The 21,611-nt window shown below is 44.5% G+C and overlaps 1 protein-coding gene and 1 long non-coding RNA gene across 6 annotated transcripts in view; one reads left to right on the top strand and one right to left on the bottom strand.

Moving 5' to 3' along the window:
* KANK1 (KN motif and ankyrin repeat domains 1) overlaps positions 1–21,611 on the top strand; it is a 127,839-nt gene that overhangs the window by 67,956 nt on the left and 38,272 nt on the right. For 3 of the 5 annotated variants that reach the window (XM_083483296.1, XM_083483298.1, XM_083483297.1), the window contains one exon: positions 3,809–3,923. In XM_083483296.1, the coding sequence (XP_083339422.1) occupies positions 3,887–3,923 (37 nt within the window). In that variant the 5' untranslated portion in view covers positions 3,809–3,886. Of the gene's footprint in view, positions 1–3,251; positions 3,351–3,808; positions 3,924–7,744; positions 7,902–21,611 lie in introns of those variants that run through there. The other 2 variants (XM_083483299.1, XM_083483300.1) reach the window with 2 other exon arrangements.
* LOC310697140 lies at positions 7,610–20,986 on the bottom strand. Its single transcript, XR_014520958.1, has 3 exons — positions 20,838–20,986; positions 7,848–8,169; positions 7,610–7,750 (listed from the first exon to the last, which is right to left on the bottom strand). It is a non-coding gene; the product is annotated as an uncharacterized lncRNA (long non-coding RNA).

The following is a 21,611-nucleotide window of genomic DNA, read 5'->3' as shown; positions in this document are numbered from 1 at the left end:
GGCCCTCCAGCTGTTTTGGGACTACAACTCCCATCGTCCCTAGCTAACAGGACCAGTGGTCAGGGATGATGGGAATTGTAGTCCTAAAACATCTGGAGGGCCGAGTTTGGGGGTGCCTGGTCAAGGGATTTGAACTAGACATAGCCCTGCATTGAGTAAACCCACTAAACTCAGCGGATCTACTCTAAACATGGTGAAGTCTTGAATTAAGCCATAGTGGTACCTTGATGTGGTTTGGGTAAGCTATTCCTGACCTGACTGCCCACTTTCCTGCAAGCCATGTCTGAAGGAGTCCCTTTCATGCCCTACTGTGGGAGGTTCCAGGGACTGGTGTGTCTTGTTTTTGTCGTCACTCAGGGTTACATTTTAAACACTGTACTCTGGCCAAGTGCCCAGAAAAACATCTTCATGCAGCGACTGGCAACTTGGGGAGGCTGAAATTGCAGATTAACTAAAAGTTCCCACTGATGAATGAACGGCCCACGTTAGAGCCATTTCAGTTCTCAGGCTTTGGCAAATTTATATAATCTTAACATTTCACTTACCCAGTGGCGTAGCGTGGGTTGTCAGCACCCGGGGCAAGGCAAGTAATTTGCGCCCCCTAACCCGTGGATTTGCGCCCCCTAACCCGTGGATTTGCGCCCCCTAACCCTAACCCCCAGATGTTGTGCCCGGTGCGGCCGGCCCCCCCTGCACCCCCCACGATACGCCACTGCACTTACCTTAATGCTAACTCTTCAGAAAAAGCTATTGCATGTGGTGTCTGCCTACCCCTGGCATTTGCTCAGCTTTTCTAAAGCATGTCACATATTACCCTGTCAAAATTAATTAAGAAAATTGTCCAGTAGCACCTTAGAGGCCAACTAAGTTTGTTCTGGGTATAAGCTTTCATGTGCATGCACACTTCTTCAATCAGCCATCTCCTACTACTCTTCTGGGAAAAACCCCACCCCACCCTCCCACTATATATAAGGGTCAGTGTATCTGAAGAAGTATACATGCACACGAAAGCTTATACCCAGAACAAACTTAGCTGGTCTCTAAGGTGCTACTGGACAATTTCCTTATTTTTTTATTTATTTCAACTGTGTCAGATCAACACTGCTACCTACCTTGAACGTATTGCCCTGGTTATCATCAGATCATTTCTTTAATCCTCATATTGCAGATCAAATATTGAGGTGAAGGAAGTCTGTTGGCTTGCTAAAGGCTATCTAGTGAAACTGAATTTTGTACTGGACTCACAGAGTAGTGGTTAAATTGAGCAAGTACCATACATGTCCATAGCGCACCCTGCACAATGCATGGTGGATACATGCATTATATATTTTTGTTTCTGTAGTTTGTGCATTATAAGGAGGGCTTTCCTACGCTTAGAATTAGACATATAACACATTTTTTGCTCTATAAGACTCGCTTTTTCCCTCCTAAAAAGTAAGGGGAAATGTGTGTGCATCTTATGGAGCGAATGCAGGCCGCACAGCTATCCCAGAAGCCAGAACAGCAAGAGGGATTGCTTCTTTCACTGCACAGCAATCCCTCTTGCTGTTCTGGCTTCTGAGATTCAGAATATTTTTTTTCTTGTTTTCTTCCTCCAAAAACTAGGTGGGTCTTGTGGTCTGGTGCGTCTTATAGAGCGAAAAATACGGTACATTTATACTAATTGCACAGGATGCAGTACAGTCAGCAGCCTAAGTCAAGATGAAGAGGCCCCAAGTCTAGTCAATGGCAGCTTCTGAATGTGTGGTTTAGGCACAGGCTTAAATAGCAATAGGTGGACAAAGGACCTAGTGAGTCCCCTGATTTTTTATTTTCCCTTTTTCCTTTTCTCAAGACTTTCATCAGCTACGTGCGTTGATGAATAAGCTTTTGCCTGTATGCGGAAAAGAAATTTGTTCCAATTTTTGACAGTCCTGCCAAGCCATGTCAGTACCGAGACTCTTGGCACATTGACTATTCAGTGTTTGAATACGGAATAAAGAATGCCTTCTCCCGCCTTGAAAGTAGCATCTAACTTCTATTAGCAAATAGTACTTCTAACCAGTCGTTACTTGTTTTTGCATTTGCCCTGAAGTATTCAGAGCACAGTAATCTCAGGCAGGTATGAAACAAGCATGTAGGAACACAGGATTGGTAAGGGCAGAAAGCCTAATTTTCTGAGAAACAAACTTCCTTCTAATATGCACGTTCTGTGTGACACCTTCTAAACTTCAATATACACAAATATATATATATATTGTGTGTGTGTGATATTCAGTACAGTGGTACCTCGGGTTACATACGCTTCAGGTTACATACGCTTCAGATTACAGAGTCTGCTAACCCAGAAATAGTGCTTCAGGTTAAGCACTTTGCTTCAGGATGAGAACAGAAATCGGGCTCCGGCAGCGCGGCGGCAACAGGAGGCCCCATTAGCTAAAGTGGTGCTTCAGGTTAAGAACAGTTTCAGGTTAAGTACAGACCTCCGGAACGAATTAAGTAGTTAACCTGAGGTATACATACACAAGGCTGAACACTGCCTGCAAATTGCAAAGTTATATTTTTTGCAGATCAGTTTTCCTTCTTGGTTTAAATTCCCCTTGATTGGTTTAAATTACAGCCACCTATTGCTGGCTAGATAAATGATGCTGAATGACAAAACAAGCCCCACATGGTTTAATCATTGATGTGAGAATGAAAGCGCCATGCAGCTCGCTGCTTCTGAAACTGCACTGTGAACATAGTGCTAGTGTGCAGTTCAGTTGTATTGGTCCTGTGACATGAATACAGTTGTGCCCAGAAGCTGATTTGGATTTCCCAATCCATTTTTCGCACTTTGGAACTATTGTGGCATAACATCATGCTCTCTCACAAACAGTATTGGCAAAGTACATTTCTCATGCTACTGTCTAGGTCCTTCGGGCCTGTCTGTAATTTTCCAGTCTATAATTTAGCTCCCCTTTGCTTTTATATTTCAAATAACACATTTCAGTCAGATTCTAGTCTGGACTCTAATGCCTTTCAAGCAACCTAGAGGCAAATAAAAGTGATGTTTGTTAGTCCAAATTGAAGTTCTTTGCTCCTTTATGTTTATGTAGATTCTTTGTATTTCAGGGCTTCGTTGTTACAATCACTGCCTTATTGATTGCCCCTCTAATCAAAGCCAAAGCCCTGCTTGTGTTACTTCATATTTGCTGTAGAAGATTTGTGGTCTGTGGTGTTTACCAACATCTGTGTTCAGTTTGCTCAGATATTTTCATCTTTCCGCATAGCTGTCAAGCGTCCCTTATTTGGCAGGACAGTCCCTTATCCCAGCGCCATGTCCCGCTGCTGTCCCTTATTGATGATGTCCCTTAAATAAGCTACTGAAGGTAATGGGACCCTTTCTATGTCCAGCTGTCCTTTGTCAACAACAAATTGTTGCTGGTTTTTTTGTGTTGAATATATGCTATATGGTAATTTATGGACCTAATAGGTATCTAAAGCCATTTGCACGCAACAAAATATGTATTTTAACAAAGTAATTATTGATCCCTTATTTTGGCTGCTGATCTGATCCCTTATTTTCGAGGCTGCTGGTCCCTTATTTTCAAATCTGTAAATTGACAGCTATGTCTTTCTGTTAATGGTGTGCCTGACAGTAATGCTTTAAGTCACTTGACTTTTGAAACTCACACTCTTCTGTATTATTATTTTTAAAATGCATCAGCCTATCACATTTTCTATGCTTAAACTTGAGGACAAGCCCCTATACCTGGTGATCTTTATAATGAAAGTCAACTAGTTTTGGAATTGCAATATTTTGATGACCTTTTTTCCCCTCTTGCAGGTTGCATGCCTGATTGGATTTGATGCTTGATTTGCATGACTCCTAACAGTCAGTTTCTGGATTTGTCACTCAGCAAGCATGGCCCAGCCAGCAAATATTAACGGCAGCTCCACAGGTAACTTTTTGCCTTATGAGAAGTAACCTCCCTAGTATAGCAAAACTATACTAAGCCTATTGTTCAGGGCATTTTTTTTAAAAAAAATGTAATGTTCTTAAAATGCTGTGTACATGTTTATTCCCCCAAGTATTGAAATAGCGTCATGAAATATCTCCCTACCATGTGGTTATTTCTGTGTCAGTTTTGTCATGTCTGAATGGCTCGTGCATGATGTCTGCATCCAAGTTATCCGGTGTATAAGTTGCATAACTGATAGCAGCAAGCTGGCTTCTGTTTTTAACAAGAAGCAACAAATGACCTGGAATCGTTAAGAGAACTGCAAGTAGGGATACTTATGGCACCATTATAAAGACTTGCATAACCAGAGTTAAACAGAGCATTCCTGGTTTTGTTTTTTCCTTGCCAGGAACAGAACATTTCTGTCAAAGGAAGTCCTGTAAAGCTCTATCAGGCTTGGAATCTTTTCATTGTCATGATTCCCTCCCACTTGTGACATTATCCTTTTGCAGAGGGCGCAACCTCTAGGGTCTGAATGCATTTACTGGGCTAGAAGGAGGAGTCTGTACAGGCTATGTACAAATGTGTTGTTGTTGATTACAACATTTCTATCCTGCTTACTATCTTAAAAATATCTCTTAAGAAAACTGAAGCATCAATGGACAACGTAAACAACAAACATATTAGAAAAACACACAGTTGCACATAAAAATGTTATTTTAATACAAAGTTAGAAGTGAATTACCAATTCGTTTTCTTTCTGATATACCCTTCCCCTCAGCCTTTGGGTTCTCACCCAGGGTCCAAACAAACATTGCCTTTCAAATGCCCAGGGGTCATTTTTTCGTTTGTGCATAGCAGTTTGCAGTTGCACAACACTTTTGCATGAAAACTGCATTGTCTATGCACACAGGTCAACGTGTTTTCAAACTAGTGTGCAACTGTGTCCTCTGTTCCCCTTCCCTCCATTAGGCTTTCCACAGATACACATTCTCATATTCACAGTCTTTTGGAAGAGAGGGGCTGGGAGATGACGTGTTAATATGCTTCTATGCAGCGAATATATATCTCAGTGGTACCTTGGTTTAAGAACAGCTTAGTGTATGAACAACTTGGATCAAGAACGCTGCAAACCTGAAAGTAGGTGTTTTGGTTTGTGAACTTTGCCTTGGAAAAGAACATGTTCCGCTTCCTGTTGAGTGTGTTCCATTTGTAAATTGAGTCGCCCCCCCCCCCGCTGCTATGGGAAAGCATGCCTTGGTTTAAGGATGCTTTGGTTTAAGAATGGGAAAGGGATTTAGTTCATAAACCAAGGTACCACTGTCTATAGAGGCAGCTAAGATACTACCGTACCGCTTCCTATTTTGCTTCATTCAAAGACAAGTTGGACCTGGTGCTGGGGCGTGGCGCAGTCCTGTCCCAGCAGAAGGTGGCCCTTGAAAACGCCCCTGTGCTTGAGAAGTGCATTCTTGGCACAAAATGGATTCTAACCGTTCCAGCAGAATGAGCTTTAGATTGACAAATGATGTGTGACATGGGGATGATGTCTATACAGCACCCCATCAAGGCGCCTGCATCTAGCACTGAACACAAAACTGTCATGCAGTGTGTACACGCCAGTAGTTCGTGTGCCCCTCCTGTTGCAAAACTGGTTTATGCAGCAGCTTCCTTGTGCACCTCATTGACGACTCTGAAGCCATGCATCTATGCTTTTTTTCTTCTGTCTGGGTGCACCAAATCTGAGAGAAAATTAAGCACCGCTCGCTGAATTACCTGATTTTATTATATTATGTGTCCAACCAGAAAATATGATTCTAGACCCTCCTTCCTTCAGTTTGGATTTGGATTTGATATCCCGTTTTATCACTACCCGAAGGAGTCTCAAAGCGGCTAACATTCTCCTTTCCCTTCCTCCCCCACAACAAATACTCTGTGAGGTGAGTGGGGCTGAGAGACTTCAGAGAAGTGTGACTAGCCCAAGGTCACTCAGCAGCTGCATGTGGAGGAGCGGGGATGCGAACCTGGTTCACCAGATTACGAGTCTACCACTCTTAACCACTACACCACACTGGCTCCCAGTTGCTGCAGGAAAACTTACTAGGGTAGGATTAGGCAATCACGATGTTCAAGAAGCCCTTCAACAAATATCCTACTATAATGTAGTTTGAACTTTCCCCCCTCCTTTCTCTAAAAATGGATGTGTAGGATGTAATTTATAATTAGTAAACAAACATACCAGTTTTAGTTGTGGTATCTCAGCCACTCAGGAAAGATACCGAACTGCAATGCATTTTGGGTGAGAATCTACTAACAAATCATGGCAAGTTGAAGTTCAGTGGAAGGGCTTCTGCAATGAGGCATCCTCTCTTTTCCTCCCTCTGCAGCCTCCCTCCCCAAATAATTGACTTTTGGGGGGGTGCAGTTGGGAGAATCCTCAGAACACATAGCAGAATGGGAGGATCAGTCTTCTGCCAAGCGTAGTATGCTTGCCCAGGCAGAGAATTTGTAATAATGTGATAGTGAATTGCACTTACGGTGTCTTTCCTGGCTATTTTGAATATGAAAGATAGGCTTCAACTGATATTTGAACGTATGGGTCGTGGGTGGCGCTGTGGTCTAAACCACTGAGCCTAGGGCTTGCCGATCAGAAGGTCGGCAGTTCGAATCCCTGTGACGGGGTGAGCTCCCGTTGCTCAGTTCCAGTTCCTGCCAACCTAGCAGTTTGAAAGCACGTCAAAGTGCAAGTAGAGAAATAGGTACCGCTCTGGCGGGAAGGTAAACGGTGCTTCCGTGTGCTGCTCTGGTTCGCCAGAAGCGGCTTAGCCATGCTGGCGACATGACCCGGAAGCTGTATGCCGGCTCCCTCGGCCAGTAAAGCGAGATGAGCGCCGCAACCCCAGAGTCTGCCACAACTGGACCTAATGGTCAGGGGTCCTTTACCTTTACCTTTAAGTATAGATTTCCACACACGCACCCCAAATATATATAACAAGTTCATCTAGCTGTGTCAGTGTTTTGGCGGTATAAGGTTAAAACATATAAAACCAAATGGAAAAGGCCAAATTGATTTTAACCCTACGGTCTCCTTTCAGTTAACCAATCATGTCAGCCATAGAACTTCAGTACAGGGCACCAGGTTGTGTCAGAGGAGGTGTTTGAAAAGGAACTGGAAACCCTTTAGGGCTATTAGCTTGGCAGAAGTTGCTTTCAATTTTGGCATTCTGTTCAGAAGGCCGAGAAACTATTTTTTTACGTAATACAGAAGGAATTTTTCCCTTTGGGAGATAATGATTATGCATGGAATTTGTGGGGATGGATTTGTAGTGCAGCCGGAGTGTTGTCTGCAATGTGTTTCTTTATTGGTCAGGGACATATGAAACCGGATCTCTCTGCTTTGAATAATTCACACACCAGTAAGGCTGTTCCACTGTTTTAAGTGGTAAACAATATTGCTGCATGTGCAGCCACGTTACATACGCTGATATTTCTTACAACAAATGCATAAAAGAAATAAAATTGCCCCCCTGTATCTCATTATGAGTGACTTCTTTTTTAAAAAGCACAGCACCCAAACCAAAGGCTAACTAGGGTTTTGCTCTTCTGACACTGTCGGGACTTGCTTTGCATTATACACCCTTCAGCTCTCCGTTCCAACGTGTCATTCTTGGTTTTTTGTGTGTGTGTTTGTTCAGATCATGAGCGTTTCATAATAGCGTTGGACTCCCCGGCACGTCTGGTATTGGTTCTCTGCTGTGCCGGGTGAGGGAGTCTGGTCTCGTAATCCACAACTGGGCGTTGAGAGCATCGGAACAGGTTTCTTAATTGCCCTGTATTCAAAGAGCAGAAAGTCAAGCTAAACAGGCGGAGGGTTTTTCCTCTCCATGCTCTGAATCTATCGGGACGAAGACCAGAACGTTGGCTTACCGATTCCGTTGTCAAGAGTGTCTGCTCATGGAGACGGTTGTAGCCCTTCGAACGGTAGGTTCTAGAGGGGTTGCAGATGTTTGGAAACTAATTTCATATGGTGGTGAGCAATGAGTCGTCGATTACACGTTTGGGGAGTAGACTTTTTCATTATGTGTGATCTTCTATTTTAGCCGGCAAGACTATATGCAGGCAGGTTTTTAATTTTTTATTCTGGCACTTGTGTTCCCTGTGCTTTGCACGTTGTGTGTTTGTGTTGTGTGTTTGTGTCGCCGTTGCTTTGGGGCAGGATTAACGGCAGTCGCTTTATTAGGCAGGTAAGCTAAACAAGAACATGCTGTTAATAAGTCAGTTTTATAAGATTTGCAATGATTTCGGACACATCTCATGCATACACTTAAAAGTTTCCTTAAATTTTGTAAGTTGAATTTGAGTAGATGGTGCAGCAGTAATCTGTTTAAAGATCTGAATGCGTGATGCAATTTTGATTTATTTTGATTTATTTCAATTAATCCTGACAGTGTCACATGTAATGTGGTCTACAATGGACCATCTATTCAGAATTCAGCTGGAACCTTCATGGATGCCCTAAATAAAGGGGCAAGAATCTCCAAAGTGGACTTATTTGGGGTAGGGAGGAGGGGACCTGTTTACTTGGACTACTTATGGCATGTGCTTGGAATATCTGATATCACTTCTTGCTGTGTGTGATATGATCCTAATTGAATTTTGGATGTGTTCTAAAGTGGAGTTAAATCTAAATATAAATGTTTTAGTATCTTGTGGCCAGTTAAGCTTTCTTTTGCTTATTCGGATTGCTCCTGAAAACTCGTGTACACCTCTCCTCAAATCAATTTTGATGCTGCAAAGGTCTTTAGTTACCTCTTGGACTGGCTCCATCTTGTGGTATACCACATTAAAGAAAGTGAAAATGTTTCTCCATAACCAGGCATTTGGCTGTTAAAGGCTTTATAGGTTAAAACCAGCACTTTGAATTGGTCCCGGAAACTAGCCAGCAGCCACTTCAGCCAGGACAGAATTGGTGTAATATACTCAAACCATCTTGCCCCAGTGACAAACCTGGCTGTTGAATTCTGCACCGGCTGGAGTTTTCGAACTGTCTCCAGAGACAGCTCCACATATAACACATTGCAGTAATCTAAGCTAGAGTTTACCAGAGCATAGATGACAGAACTTAGGCTATCACTTCCCAAATAGGGGTGCAGGTACATCACCAACCAAAGCTGATGGAAGGCATCAAAATTGTTGTTGTTGTTATATTATATTTTCCCAACCACTCTGGGTGGCTTCCAGCAAAATATTAAAAATAATAAAACGCCAAACATAAATGTTTGCGATACAGGGCTGCCTTCAGGTGTCTTCTAAAAGTTGCATAGTTCTTTATTTACTTGACATCTGCTGGGAAGGCTTTCCACAGGGTGGGCGCCACCACTGAGAAGGCCCTCTGCCTGGTTCCCGCCTCACTTCTTGTAGTGAGGGAGCCACCAGAAGGCGCTGGACCTCGGTGTCCAGGCTGAACGATGGGGGTGGAGACGCTCCTTCAGGTATACCAGACCGAGGCCATTTAGGGCTTTAAACACCGACACTTTGAGGGAACCGCCAGAAGACCTTCGGAGCCTGACCTCAGTGTCCAGGAGGCTGAATTGTGGTGCACCGAATTTTGGACTCAAGTGGTACAGTCTAGATTTATGCCACCACATTCTGCATCATAGGGTATCTTTCTGAGGGACTAGGTTAAAGGGTTTTTCATGAAATAACCTTGAGGATACAGGGGAAGCAGGAGCAAGCAGCTCTTCCATGAGCTCATGGTAGAAGAAACAGTGCCCTAGGTCATGATACTGCAGTTGGAAGATGTCTGTAGACAAGGTGGGAGGTGAAGACGACGATGGGGACCTAGCTGAAACCATCTATGGTTGTGACAGGCTGGGAAGGAGCAATTTAGGAGTGGAGCTTTTACACTGCCTTGCAGCAATATGTGGCTTGCAGAAATTATGGTTTTGTTTTATGAGGTGCAGGTTTATAGAGAAGCTCCCAGTGGCATGCACACTTGAGACTACAGAAGTGCTGGGCCTAGGCATTATTTTCTGTCACTTCTAGCTGTGTCTCCTGGTCAGTTAGGTTTCTTTTTCCTTCCAAGAAAACTGAACAGTTTGTTCCCTGTTTGAAAAGCTTGCCATTCCCTGAGGAGGAGGAGACATATGGGCAAGTTGGGGCAAGGTGCTGTTCGTATTGGGGAGAGGCCTTGGAACGGGGCATTTAGAAATCACCTTTATAAATACAAATTGGTGGTTGTTGTTTTTAAAAAAGGTAACTTGGGTTCTTAAACCTAGAAGCATTACCATATTTTTCGCTCCAAAAGATGCACCAGACCATAAGGCGCACCTAGTTTGGGGAGGAGGAAAACAGGAAAAAGTTATTCTGAATCCCAGAAGCCAGAACAGCAAGAGGGATCTGGCTTCTGGGATACCGTGTGGCTGTTCTGGCTTCTGAGATAACCGCACCAAGCCTCTTCAGGGCAGCGGGATGAAGGCTCCCCCTGCCCGAAGAGGCTGCGCGTGGCTAAGGCAGAAGAAGCCTCTTGAGAGGGAGAACTGCGCAGCGCCCCTTCAATGAAGCTGGAGAAGGAACAGAAGGAGTCCCTTCTGTTCCTCCTCCGGCTTTGCATGACAGGCACATCGCTGAAGGGGTGCTGCACAGTTCTGCGCAGAGAGGGAGAACGGCGCAGCGCCCCTTCAGCGAAGCTGGAGAAGGAACAGAAAGAGACCCTTCTGTTCCTCCTCCGGCTTTGCATGACAGGCGCATCGCTGAAGGGGTGCTGCACAGTTCTGCGCAGAGAGGCAGAACTGCATAGCGCCCCTTCAGCGAAGCTGGAGAAGGAACAGAAAGAGACCCTTCTGTTCCTCCTCCGGCTTTGCATGACAGGCGCATCGCTGAAGGGGTGCTGCACAGTTCTGCGCAGAGAGGCAGAACTGCGCAGCGCCCCCTCAGCGAAGCTGGAGAAGGAACAGAAAGAGACCCTTCTGTTCCTCCTCCAGCTTCGAGGACAGAAGGGGCTCCGTTCCTCCTTCTGCTTCGCTGAAGGGGCGCTGCGCAGCTCTACCTCTCTGCGCAGCGCCATTCGCTCCATAAGACGTACTCAACATTTCCGCTTACTTTTTAGGAGGAAAAAAGTGCGTCTTATGGAGCGAAAAATACGGTATATAAAAGTCTGCATAGGGCACAGAGGGGCACATTTCAAGATGAAGAAAATGCTAAAGAATGTAAAAGCCATTGTCTTCCCACTTCATTCTTCCATAGTTATGTTTACAGCTTCACACTTATTTTAATAACTCCCCCCGGTTGTCTTTCCTCCTCATATCTTTCCCTCTTTCTTGCTTCTCTTCATTCTCTGGGAACCTGGGAAAGATGCTGAAAAGCAGCTGTAGAGGACACACCCTCCTGCTTGCAAGAATTTCAAAAGCATGTAGGTGTATTAATTAACTTGATAGCATCATTTGCCAAATGGAGCTGAGAAGGCACCTTTTGAAAATAGTTTGGGGCCTCTTTCGTGAAAACTCAGCAACAAAGAAGAAAGTGATCCACGCTTTTAGTTTGTTGTCTCCATATAGAACTTGTTCGAAAGATGGTCTGAAGTGGCTGTCAAATTGTTTGAAGATACCATATACTATAATATCTAGTGCTGTTCACCATCATCAGAAAACTGTAGGTACACAGTGGATTTTTTTTTAACCAGCTAAGGAATGAGAGTGCTCTATAAGCACAAAGGCAATATTCGTACTCATGTGAGAGAGCCCCATTTGTGTGGAGACACAACGTTATACAACTAGTTTTCAGCCTTCAGATTTAACTTTGCAGTCTTGGTTGCATTTTAACTCCGCTTTCCCAATGGTTGCAAGCATCTTGCTTTGTAGCTCACTGTGAACCTGATCAATATACAGCTGATCTTATCTTTTTAAGCCACAGAGGCTGGAAATGTCCAGCTTGTTTAGAAAGCTATCAGACTTTTAAAGAGCACGATCAATTCCCATCAAGATTCTGATTACCTAATTAAGGTGTAGTATTAATCTTAAATTTGGGGAGGTGAATTGTGATGATGATGACGATTTTATTATTTGCACCCCGCCCAACTGACTGGGTTGCCCCATCTATTCTGGGTGGCTTCCAACATACAGTCGTACCTTGGAAGTCAAACGGAATCCATTCCGGAAGGCCGTTTGACTTCAAAAACGTTCGGAAACCAAAGCGCGGCTTCTGATTGGCTGCAGGAAGCTCCTGCAGCCAATCGGATGTCCCGTCAGACATTGGGCTTCCAAAAATAGTTCGCAAACCAGAACAGTCACTTCTGGGTTTGCGGCATTCGGGAGCCAAAACGTTGGAGAACTAAGCTGTTCGAAAACCAAGGTACGACTGCATATAGAAGCACAATAAGACTTTACATGTTAAAAAGCTTCCCTATACGGGGCTGCCTTCAGATGTCTTCTAAAAGTTATATACTATAGTTACTTGTCTTTTTGACATCTGACAGGAGGGCGTTCCACAAGTTGGGTGCTACTACCGAAAAGGCCCTCTGCCTGGTTCCCTGTAGCTCCACTTCTTGTGGTGACGAATTACATGAAGAAAATGAGGACTAAGTGAAGGTTGTTCTACAGCATAGTTCTGCAAAAGAATGTTGGCCCGTGAAACTTCAAAATACCCTTGTTCAAAGCACCTGGGAAAATTCAAGCATCCCCCAAATTTTAATGCTGTAGAATCTTCCCACTTTCTTTGTACTCTCGGCTCTCTAGTAAAAAGAATTGACTCATGCACTGAGTGAGTTTTCTGTGGGCTGGAATGACGACTGTAAACTTTCCCAGGCAGCTTCCACTGGTGTTTCCAAGCACTGAGCATTCAATGTTGCTCTACTTGTTTAGAGATTAAGCAGAAGCGGAGGCTCCCGATTTCTTATTGCAGCCGTGCGGGAGAGAAGAGGCCAGGCTTGTTGACCTCTCACTAAAACAATAGTTCAGAATGGAACATATGAATGCAGCCCGTGAATTATCGAAATCCTGTGGAAATTCTTTGGAACAAGCAGAAGAGTCATACCCCAACCGAGTCCATTGAGACTGCTCCCAAGTAAATGTGTACAGGATGGCAATGGAACTAAGAGTAGGCACCTGGCTGCTGACGGAACTTCTTCATTGTACAGTAGACTCTCAGGTTACGTTACTCTCAAGTAATGTAAACATCAGGTTGCGAAAGCGGCAAACCTGGAAGTATTTTTCCGGGTTTTGCCGCATGTGCAGAAGTACTTTATCGTGCTGCGCATGTGCACAGAAGTGGCACCTCTGGATACGGATTTTTCAGGGTGCGCACGGACCCCTGGAATGAATTACATTTGTATCCAGAGGGTCCACTGTACAGTGATGTTATGAGCTGCATCCCAGCCCCAGAGCCAGAGGAAAGGTCCTAGGAGTTTGAGATCTGCGCGGTGCCAGCCCAGGAGGTGAAAGATGTGAGAATAGTCAGTTCTAATGCTTTATTAAAGATCAGTATAGACTTACAGCCGAAACAGCCCGTTGGTTCTCCTTGCTCCTACAGGCGCAAGCCTGCTGCAAGCAGGTACCGCAGCAAGGAGGTGGTTTGTCCGCACCCATCCCCAAATTTATGATTTTTTCGTACAGTGGAGCAGACTATGTCCCATTGCCCTAACTAGATGGGAGCACAAGTGGCCGGTGCCCAACACATCACAGCTGTTTTCCCCTCTCTGGGCTCAGAGCCCAGTATCTCAGACCCACAGATAAGGGTACCTTCAAACCAAACCAATTAAGTTGCATCAAAGCAAACATATGAGCTCATTGCTATAGCAACTAGCAATTAATTGTGGAGTTATCTTGACTACCAACAGGTCACCTTTGGATCCACGCAAGTGACTTTGTGGGGTGCAAACGTAGAGAATTGAAGCTTTCATTTGGCAGTGTTTTAGGTGCAAATACTTCTGGGTGGGGCTGTGGGTTAAACCACAGAGCCTAGGACTTGCTGATCAGAAGGTCGGCGGTTCAAATCCCCGTGACGGGGTGAGCTCCCGTTGCTCGGTCCCTGCTCCTGCCAACCTAGCAGTTCGAAAGCACGTCAAAGTGCAAGTAGATGAATAGGTACCGCTCTGGTGGGAAGGTAAGCGGCTTTTCCGTGCGCTACTCTGGTTTGCCAGAAGCGGCTTAGTCATGCTGGCCACATGACCTGGAAGCTGTACGCCGGCTCCCTTGGCCAATAAAGCGAGATGAGCGCCGCAACCCCGTGACTGGACCTAACAGTCAGGGGTCCCTTTACCTTTACTTCTTAGAAGTAACATAGGTCTTAAGCAACTGGGGGCTCAGCTCAACTGTACAGTAAACACTGAAACAAGATGTGGAATATTGTCTTAGATGGGTATGCTATTTTAAAGCTGCCTTCTCTATCCCTGGAAAGTCTCCATAAGCTCAGTAACATATAAACTTTAGGATGTTATGTTTTGAACCCAGCAGTTGAGTTGAGTTGCGTTTTAATCCAGTATCATCTCACAAAATAAAATTAACAGACCAAAGATCCTAGCTGAGCTAATGTAATTATTTGCTTCCTTACCACTTTCTACTTGAAGTTCATGTGCATTTAGATTATATTTTAAAAGTTCCTCCCATAAGCAAAGTTGTTCTTAGCTTTCACAGTTGTTCTCATGCTGATGTTTCAGAAATCTCTGTGCCTTCAAATGCAGTTCTCCTGTTTATTTGACACTTAGGTTTGCAATGTAGGCTTTCATATACCACATTCCCCCACAAACCTACATGAGTCATTATGACTGATGAATACCCTAAAAGGAATTTTTATTTTTTTAAAAAAAATCCCTCATCTTAGTAGTCATCTGGGTGTCTTATCTGCAGCAGAGATTTATGTGAGTGGATATTTGCAAGCCTTTTCTGATTCCTTCAAAGTAATATTTATTTTTTACTTATCTATTATCTATTTTTCCTTTTCCTTTTAAGTATTTTAACTTGAAGATGCACAACACATTTGCTATGGGAAATGTACATTGTCACAAAACCCAATCCATCTCACAGATCAGCCTGGTTGTAAAATGGAATTGTTATCATCCTGCAAGGAAGGTCTGTGTCCTCAGTCATAGTTAGGACAACACTGGGCGTGAATCGCAGCAGTGTGACCTGTTAGAATATTCCGTTCCACCTTAAAAGGAACAGGCATGATTGTTGTGTGTCACATGCCTGTTTACATTCCAGCACAGCACAGCTTGCTGGGAACTTCCATTTGTGTATAGCTTTTGGTTATGCCTTTTGCTTGGACCCGAAGGGGAGAAGACATGTTTTTCCCTTCATCCTGATGCTGAATAAAATGCCTGTAAATACGCTTTACACCGCCTCTACCCGCCACTTGTGTTGCGTGTTATTCACTCTGCTGATTAGAGCATGCTCAAGCTTCTGAAGGCTTCTGAAGCTGTGAGTCGCTGTTTGATGCTGAGCCAAGGACCAGAGATTGCCCGGCTGCCGGCGAGTGTGCTGGAGCCAGCTGGGGGCTTGCGAATTGCCCCCTTTCCCTTGGACGCATCTCAGCATGACCCCTCTCTCTTGCTTGTGCAAATTTGGCAGGTGGGTGTCACAATGACACCTGGGGTAAGGTGCTTTGAAGGCCCGGAGTCAGGACTCCAGCGTGCTTTGTGAGGTGCTGCAAAAGGGAAGGATGGATACACAGGAAGAGGCAGAGGCAGGGGAGGCAGAGAGACAGGAGTAGAAATAGGAATTCAGGCTGGCGCGGGAAGCACAGAGCAGCTGTGAATGGGGACGTGATTGGTCCAGAAGAGATGGATGGCAGATGGGGGGACGACGACGACAAGGCTTCCCGCCCTCTTACAAACACACTTACGCATTCCCTCTCTGCAGGCAACACTTTGCTCTCGCCTCCCTGCTTACTGTTCCCTGGCTGAATAAAGCGGGCTTTGTCATGGGCAGTCCCAAATTACACCAGGAGGAAAAAAGGGAGGCACTTAAGGTACTAGAGCCATTGTATCAAAGGCAACGGAGGTGCAGCACACCTGGAAACTTCCAGGTACCTCCTGTCCTTGCATATGGTGATGCCCATCCTGCTCAATCCCTCTTTTTCATGGCTGTAGCTATTGCTGCAGGGAATGGAAATTTTACCAGAGTCCCAACTCCTGAAGAGCTGGTTTTCTGTGGAGTCCCCTGGTAAAAATCTTCCATTTTAGCACACTTCCTTCTTTGGTTTCAACTTGGCCCTTTGCAGGGTCCATTCCCTCCTCTGTTTCACCTGCCTGCCCATTCCTCTCAGGAGTCTGTTAGTCTTTTATTAACACCCCATTGTAGGCTGTTCTGGTTGTGAAAACTCTTGCCGTATTTTTCACTCTATAATACACACTTTTTACCTCCTAAAAAGTAAGGGGAAATGTGTGTGTGCGTCTTATGGAGTGAATGCAGGCTGCGCAGCTATCCCAGAAGCCAGCATAGCAAGAGGGATCGCTGCTTTCGCTGCACAGCGATCCCTCTTGCTGTATTGGCTTCTGGGGTTCAGAATAATTTTTTACTTGTTTTCCTCCTCCCAAAACTAGGTGCATCTTATCGTCTGGTGCGTCTTATAGAACAAAAAGTATGGTTGATGTCCATATTCCTGTGTGCGGGGGAGACTGAAATACATTTACCAGGACTCTTGGGGGAGGAATGTACCATTGAACTTCTGGTTGTATCCAATGCTGTCCTTTCATTCAGAGATGGCTCTTGGATCCTCCAGAAACTTACAAGACTGGAAGGGGGAGGGGGCATATTTTTTGCTGATTCCCACCCCAGCAATCCTCATTGTCCCTGTGATCTGCTCCAGAGGGTAGGCTCTCCAGAGTACCATGGGATGCAGCATGCAGGACTGCAGAAGACAGAGGGTGGGGATTTGCAAAAATTGCCTCCATCCTTCCTGCATATAGAAGTCTGCAGAATCAAAGAGCCTTTGGTGTAGGGTAGGGCATAGAACAGGGATGCGGATGGCGCTGTGGTCTAAACCACAGAGCCTAAGACTTGCCGATCAGAAGGTCGGCGGTTCGAATCCCCGTGACGGGTGAGCTCCCGTTGCTTGGCCCCTGCTCCTGCCAACCTAGCAGTTCGAAAACACATCAAAGTGCAAGTAGAAGGTAAACGGCGGGAAGGTAAACGGCATTTCCGTGCGCTGCTCTGGTTTGCCAGAAGCGGCTTAGTCATGTTGGCCACATGACCCGGAAGCTGTACGCCGGCTCCCTTGGCCAATAAAGCGAGATGAACGCCGCAACCCCAGAGTCGGCCACGACAGACCTAACAGTCAGGGGTCCCTTTACCTTTACCTAGGACATACAACCTGTGTCCTTCCTCCTTTCCTTTATGTTTCTCTGCATTGCATCATTTGTTCCCATTTTAGGAGGTCATTTAAAAATTAACCTGAGGATGAGATTGACCCAATATTGACGTTTTGCAGATAAAGCAGGATGGAAACGGTGACTAGGTGCATTTCAGGGAATGCTGTAACGGGGCACATTCTCTCTTGTTCCTCCCAGCATATGACATATGTTGCAAAATTAATTGCGGCGTCTGAGGCTGTCCATTGGAGGAGCAGAACAAAGCCTGGTCTCTGTTCCTTTTGCTGCAATAAGCATGAACTCATTGCCCCACAAATTGTCTAGAGGTTCCTCACTGATGATATCAGCTCTGTGAATATGCACTATATTCAAAGCAAGCTTCTCCTACTTGGAGATCACCATCGTAATTATTTATTACATTTGGATACCACCCTAAACCCCCAGGACTCAGAGATGTGATAGCCTGGGGGGGGGGGAATCCAAATTCCCCCTCCCAAAAAAACTGAAAAATGTTGGACTATGAAATCGGAAAAGGTAGAGAAGTTTGTTTCAATTCGGGCAAACCTTCAGTTTTTAGAAAGCCATGATAAATATGATGATAAATATGAAGATGTAGAAGAAGCGGAAACAGATAGCACATGGCATTTAACGAGTCTTACTTTCTGAAATATTAATTGAGTTTTGGCTCTCTGCCCTCTTCTTTTCACAGCTCTTTTTATGGAAATGAATGTTTTACGTCTACTTGACTGGAGGACTGAGGGAGACACTGGGTGGGAGTCAACACAAGTCCTACTCAGACCAGCTGAAGTTAATAGACATGACTAATTTGACTTCATTAATTTCAATGGGTCTGGTCTAAGTAGGACTTAGTTTTCCACAATCCATACAGAATGCATAGCAATTTTCATTTTTTGCTACAAAGGTCATGGTTTCTCCCGTTTTTGTAATTGTTTGCCTACTCCTCAAAAACCTGCAAAACAGTTCAGTGCCTTATAGCTCCATTTGTAACATTTAAAATAACAAATAAAAGGAAACTGAAATTGTAATTATTTACTGAATAAATAAACCAAACATGGTGATTTAATGGCAAACCAGATTATACACCCATTCTATGTTACCCGAGTAACAGTGACTTTTGAGCTGTAGAGGGAGCTAAACAAACATTGCATGCTTTTCATTCCCTTCCCCCCAATTTATGGGTTTTTCCTGAAACCCCCCAAAAAGCCTGTTTTCCCCATGACATCAGAATTTCAGGAAATTTTGCATTTCTCTTCCAGCTGCCTTGACCTCTATATCGTACAAAGTTCCATGGACGTTCTCCTTGCCTCACACTCTTCTATAAGCAACCTGTCTTGTTTCTCTGCTCCCTTCAATGGGTAGCCCTTGAGTTCTTGGTCTCTCCTTTTCTAGGTCTCTAGATCATCAGGAGAAATTGATGATCAGTAGATGTTGTGTGGGAGAGGAAGATTAAGTGTGGAAATCAATTGCCCATTTATGAAATCTTCTCATGTACATTTTGCATATTAAGTGCATTTGCTTCTTGGCACCTATTGCTTGTTGGCACCTATTCTTACAGGGAGTGGATTCAGGAATAACCTGCTCACCTGTGCTTTTAAATATACAGCTTTTGTGTGAGATCATGGTTCTGTGATGTGTGAACTGCACAACTGAATCATGCTAGCACCTCTCTATTCTCACGTTTTTTGTCACAGCCTAGTTATCTGTACAGTGGAACCTCGGTTGTCGAACATAATTCATTTCGGAAGACCGACTTCCGAAACATTTGACAACCGAGGCGCAATTGCCGGCCGGCAAAATCCATTGAAAAAATGGAGAAGCCGTTTGACTTCCAAGGTGCATTTGAAAATGGAAGCATTTACTTACAGTTTTCGACGTTCAAAAGCCGAAACGTTCGACTTCTGAAGCGTTCGACAACCCAGGCTCCACTGTACTTTTTTGTGTGTTAAGGTATGCATCAGTTTGGACGCAGGTGGCGCTGTGGGTTAAACCACAGAGCCTAGGACTTGCCTATCAGAAGGTCGGTGGTTTGAATCCCTGCGACGGGGTGAGCTCCCGTTGCTCAGTCCCTGCTCCTGCCAACCTAGCAGTTCGAAAGCACATCAAAGTGCAAATAGATGAATAGGTACCGCTCCGGCGGGAAGGTAAACGGCGTTTCCGTGTGCTGCTCTGGTTCGCCAGAAGCGGCTTAGTCATGCTGGCCACATGACCTGGGAATTGTACGCCGGCTCCCTCAGTCAATAAAGTGAGATGAGCGCCGCAACCCCAGAGTCGGCCACGACTGGACCTAATGGTCAGGGGTCCCTTTACTTTACTTATGCATCGGTTGTTCAGGCTGTGAATGAATTGTGAGATGGCACTTTGTTGTGAAACCCCTTTAGGGCTGCAGATTTTCAGGAGAACTTTGAACTGGGTTCCTTTGCATAACATGATTTGCATTGGAACATTTCCTGATGAGAGATATCATTTAACACATTTATTTTACTTGTCTGTAGTAAACCAGGCTAGAAAAACTGCCCACCGTTAATGTTTTTGTCTCGGTACACCATAGATGTTTGACCTGAAATATGCTTCTCTCGTATATCTGCTGGAGATAATCCCCTGAAAAACATTAATTAAAGCTTTGAAACCGCCAGCCTTGCCTAATACCGCACTTGCAATCGGCAATTGTTAATAATGCACTTATGGGATGGAAAATTTTCCGTGGGAAAGGAAAACACTGAACATTTTTCAGTGAGATAATTGGTCTAAAAAAACCAATAATTATTTAAAAAGCACAGTGCCTAGAGTGCAGTGCCTAGAGTATTATATGTAGGCTGCAGGCACCCTCTACCTTAAAAGCCAAAGCCCCCTACCCCTCAGAGGATTCTGGGAACTGTAGTTTACCCCTCACAGAGTTACAGTTCCCAGCAACCCCTTGAGCTACTATGGTGGCCAAGATTTGAGAGAACACGCTTTGGGTGTAACATGTGGACACCGCCTATTCCCTATATTCCAGCCTCCACAATTTCACAGGGTTGTCTTAAGGATTAATGGGAAGGGCAGGTCATAAATGCTGCCCTGATCTCCTTAGAGGAAAGGTGGAGTAAACAGGTAACAAGCTAGTACTGCCTTATTACGTAACTACTTCTGCCCAACTCAGCGGCTGCTACCTGGTGGCTCTGAGGCAGACCTGGAGGCTTCCGGTGGTTTTGTTTGGCATGGACATTCCACCTGTGGGTGTCAAGGTGGAAGATTTTGTGACTGCAGAGTTTACCTTTGTGGAGGAGAATGAGAGAGGTAGGGATTTTGAAGGTGCCTGTGAAATGAAAGTACAGTGGTCCCTTGGTTCTCAAACTTAATCCGTTCCCAACGTCTGTTCCAAAACCAAAGCGTTCCAAAACCAAGGCGGGCTTTCCCATAGAAAGTAATGCAGAATGGATTAATCCGTTCCAGACTTTTAAAAAGAACCCCCAAAACAGCCATTTAACATGGATTTTACTATCTAACGAGACCACTGATCCATAAAATGAAAGCAATGATCAATGTACTGTACTATAAAATAAATAAGACAGTATTGTAGATGACTAAAAAAATTTTTTTTAAAAAATTCTTACCTGCACTGATGATAGTCATTGTTTGGCTGGGGGTCTTCTATCCATTTCCACAGTCGCACAATCAGTCAATAAGTAGCTGAACTGGGTTCCACAAAGTCACAAAAACAAATGAACCGAAAAGGCCTCAAAAACAAAAACGCAAAATAAATAGCAAAAACAAAAGGACCAAACTTAATCTGACTTAATCTGTTCCGGAAGTTCATTTGATTTCTGAAATGTTCGAAAAGCAAGGCGCAGCTTCTGATTGGTGCAGGCGCCCCAGAAACAATAGCCGATCAGCTTCTGAAAAACGTTCAGAAACCAAAAACACTTCTGGGTTTTTGGCATTTGGGAACCGAGGCGTTTGAGAACCAAGGTACCACTGTATTTCACTTGAAAGACCCTTCGCCATATATGCAGGTTTAGGGTTCTGTTCTAAGAGCCATGAGTGGGCAAAAAAAGAAATCTCACTCAAAGTGTGCTGTGAATCTCTCTCTCAACAGTTTCCCAGTGGGCATGTTCCCAGAAATGTGTCCCTTATTAGACTTTATGGAAGATGGCAAAGAGAGTGTTTTTGCTGCTGTGTTTGTCTTTGGCAGAATTGACAGGGTCCGCTCTGTTTATTGCAAACAAATTAGATTTTCTGTCCTAAAGAACTATTTGCTCCCCTTGCTTTTGTTTTGAATGGTAGCAGGGTTTGGTGACCTGGCTGCCTAGTGCTCACTCCTAAAGGCTGAAAGCAACACCAGGACCCCAGAAGACTGAAAATAAAAAGACGTGATCTGTATGAATTGA

The sequence above is a fragment of the Podarcis liolepis genome, assembly GCF_965112155.1.
Source record: "Podarcis liolepis genome assembly, chromosome: 17".
NCBI lineage: Eukaryota > Metazoa > Chordata > Lepidosauria > Squamata > Lacertidae > Podarcis > Podarcis liolepis.
This window is presented reverse-complemented; position numbering and strand designations above follow the sequence as displayed.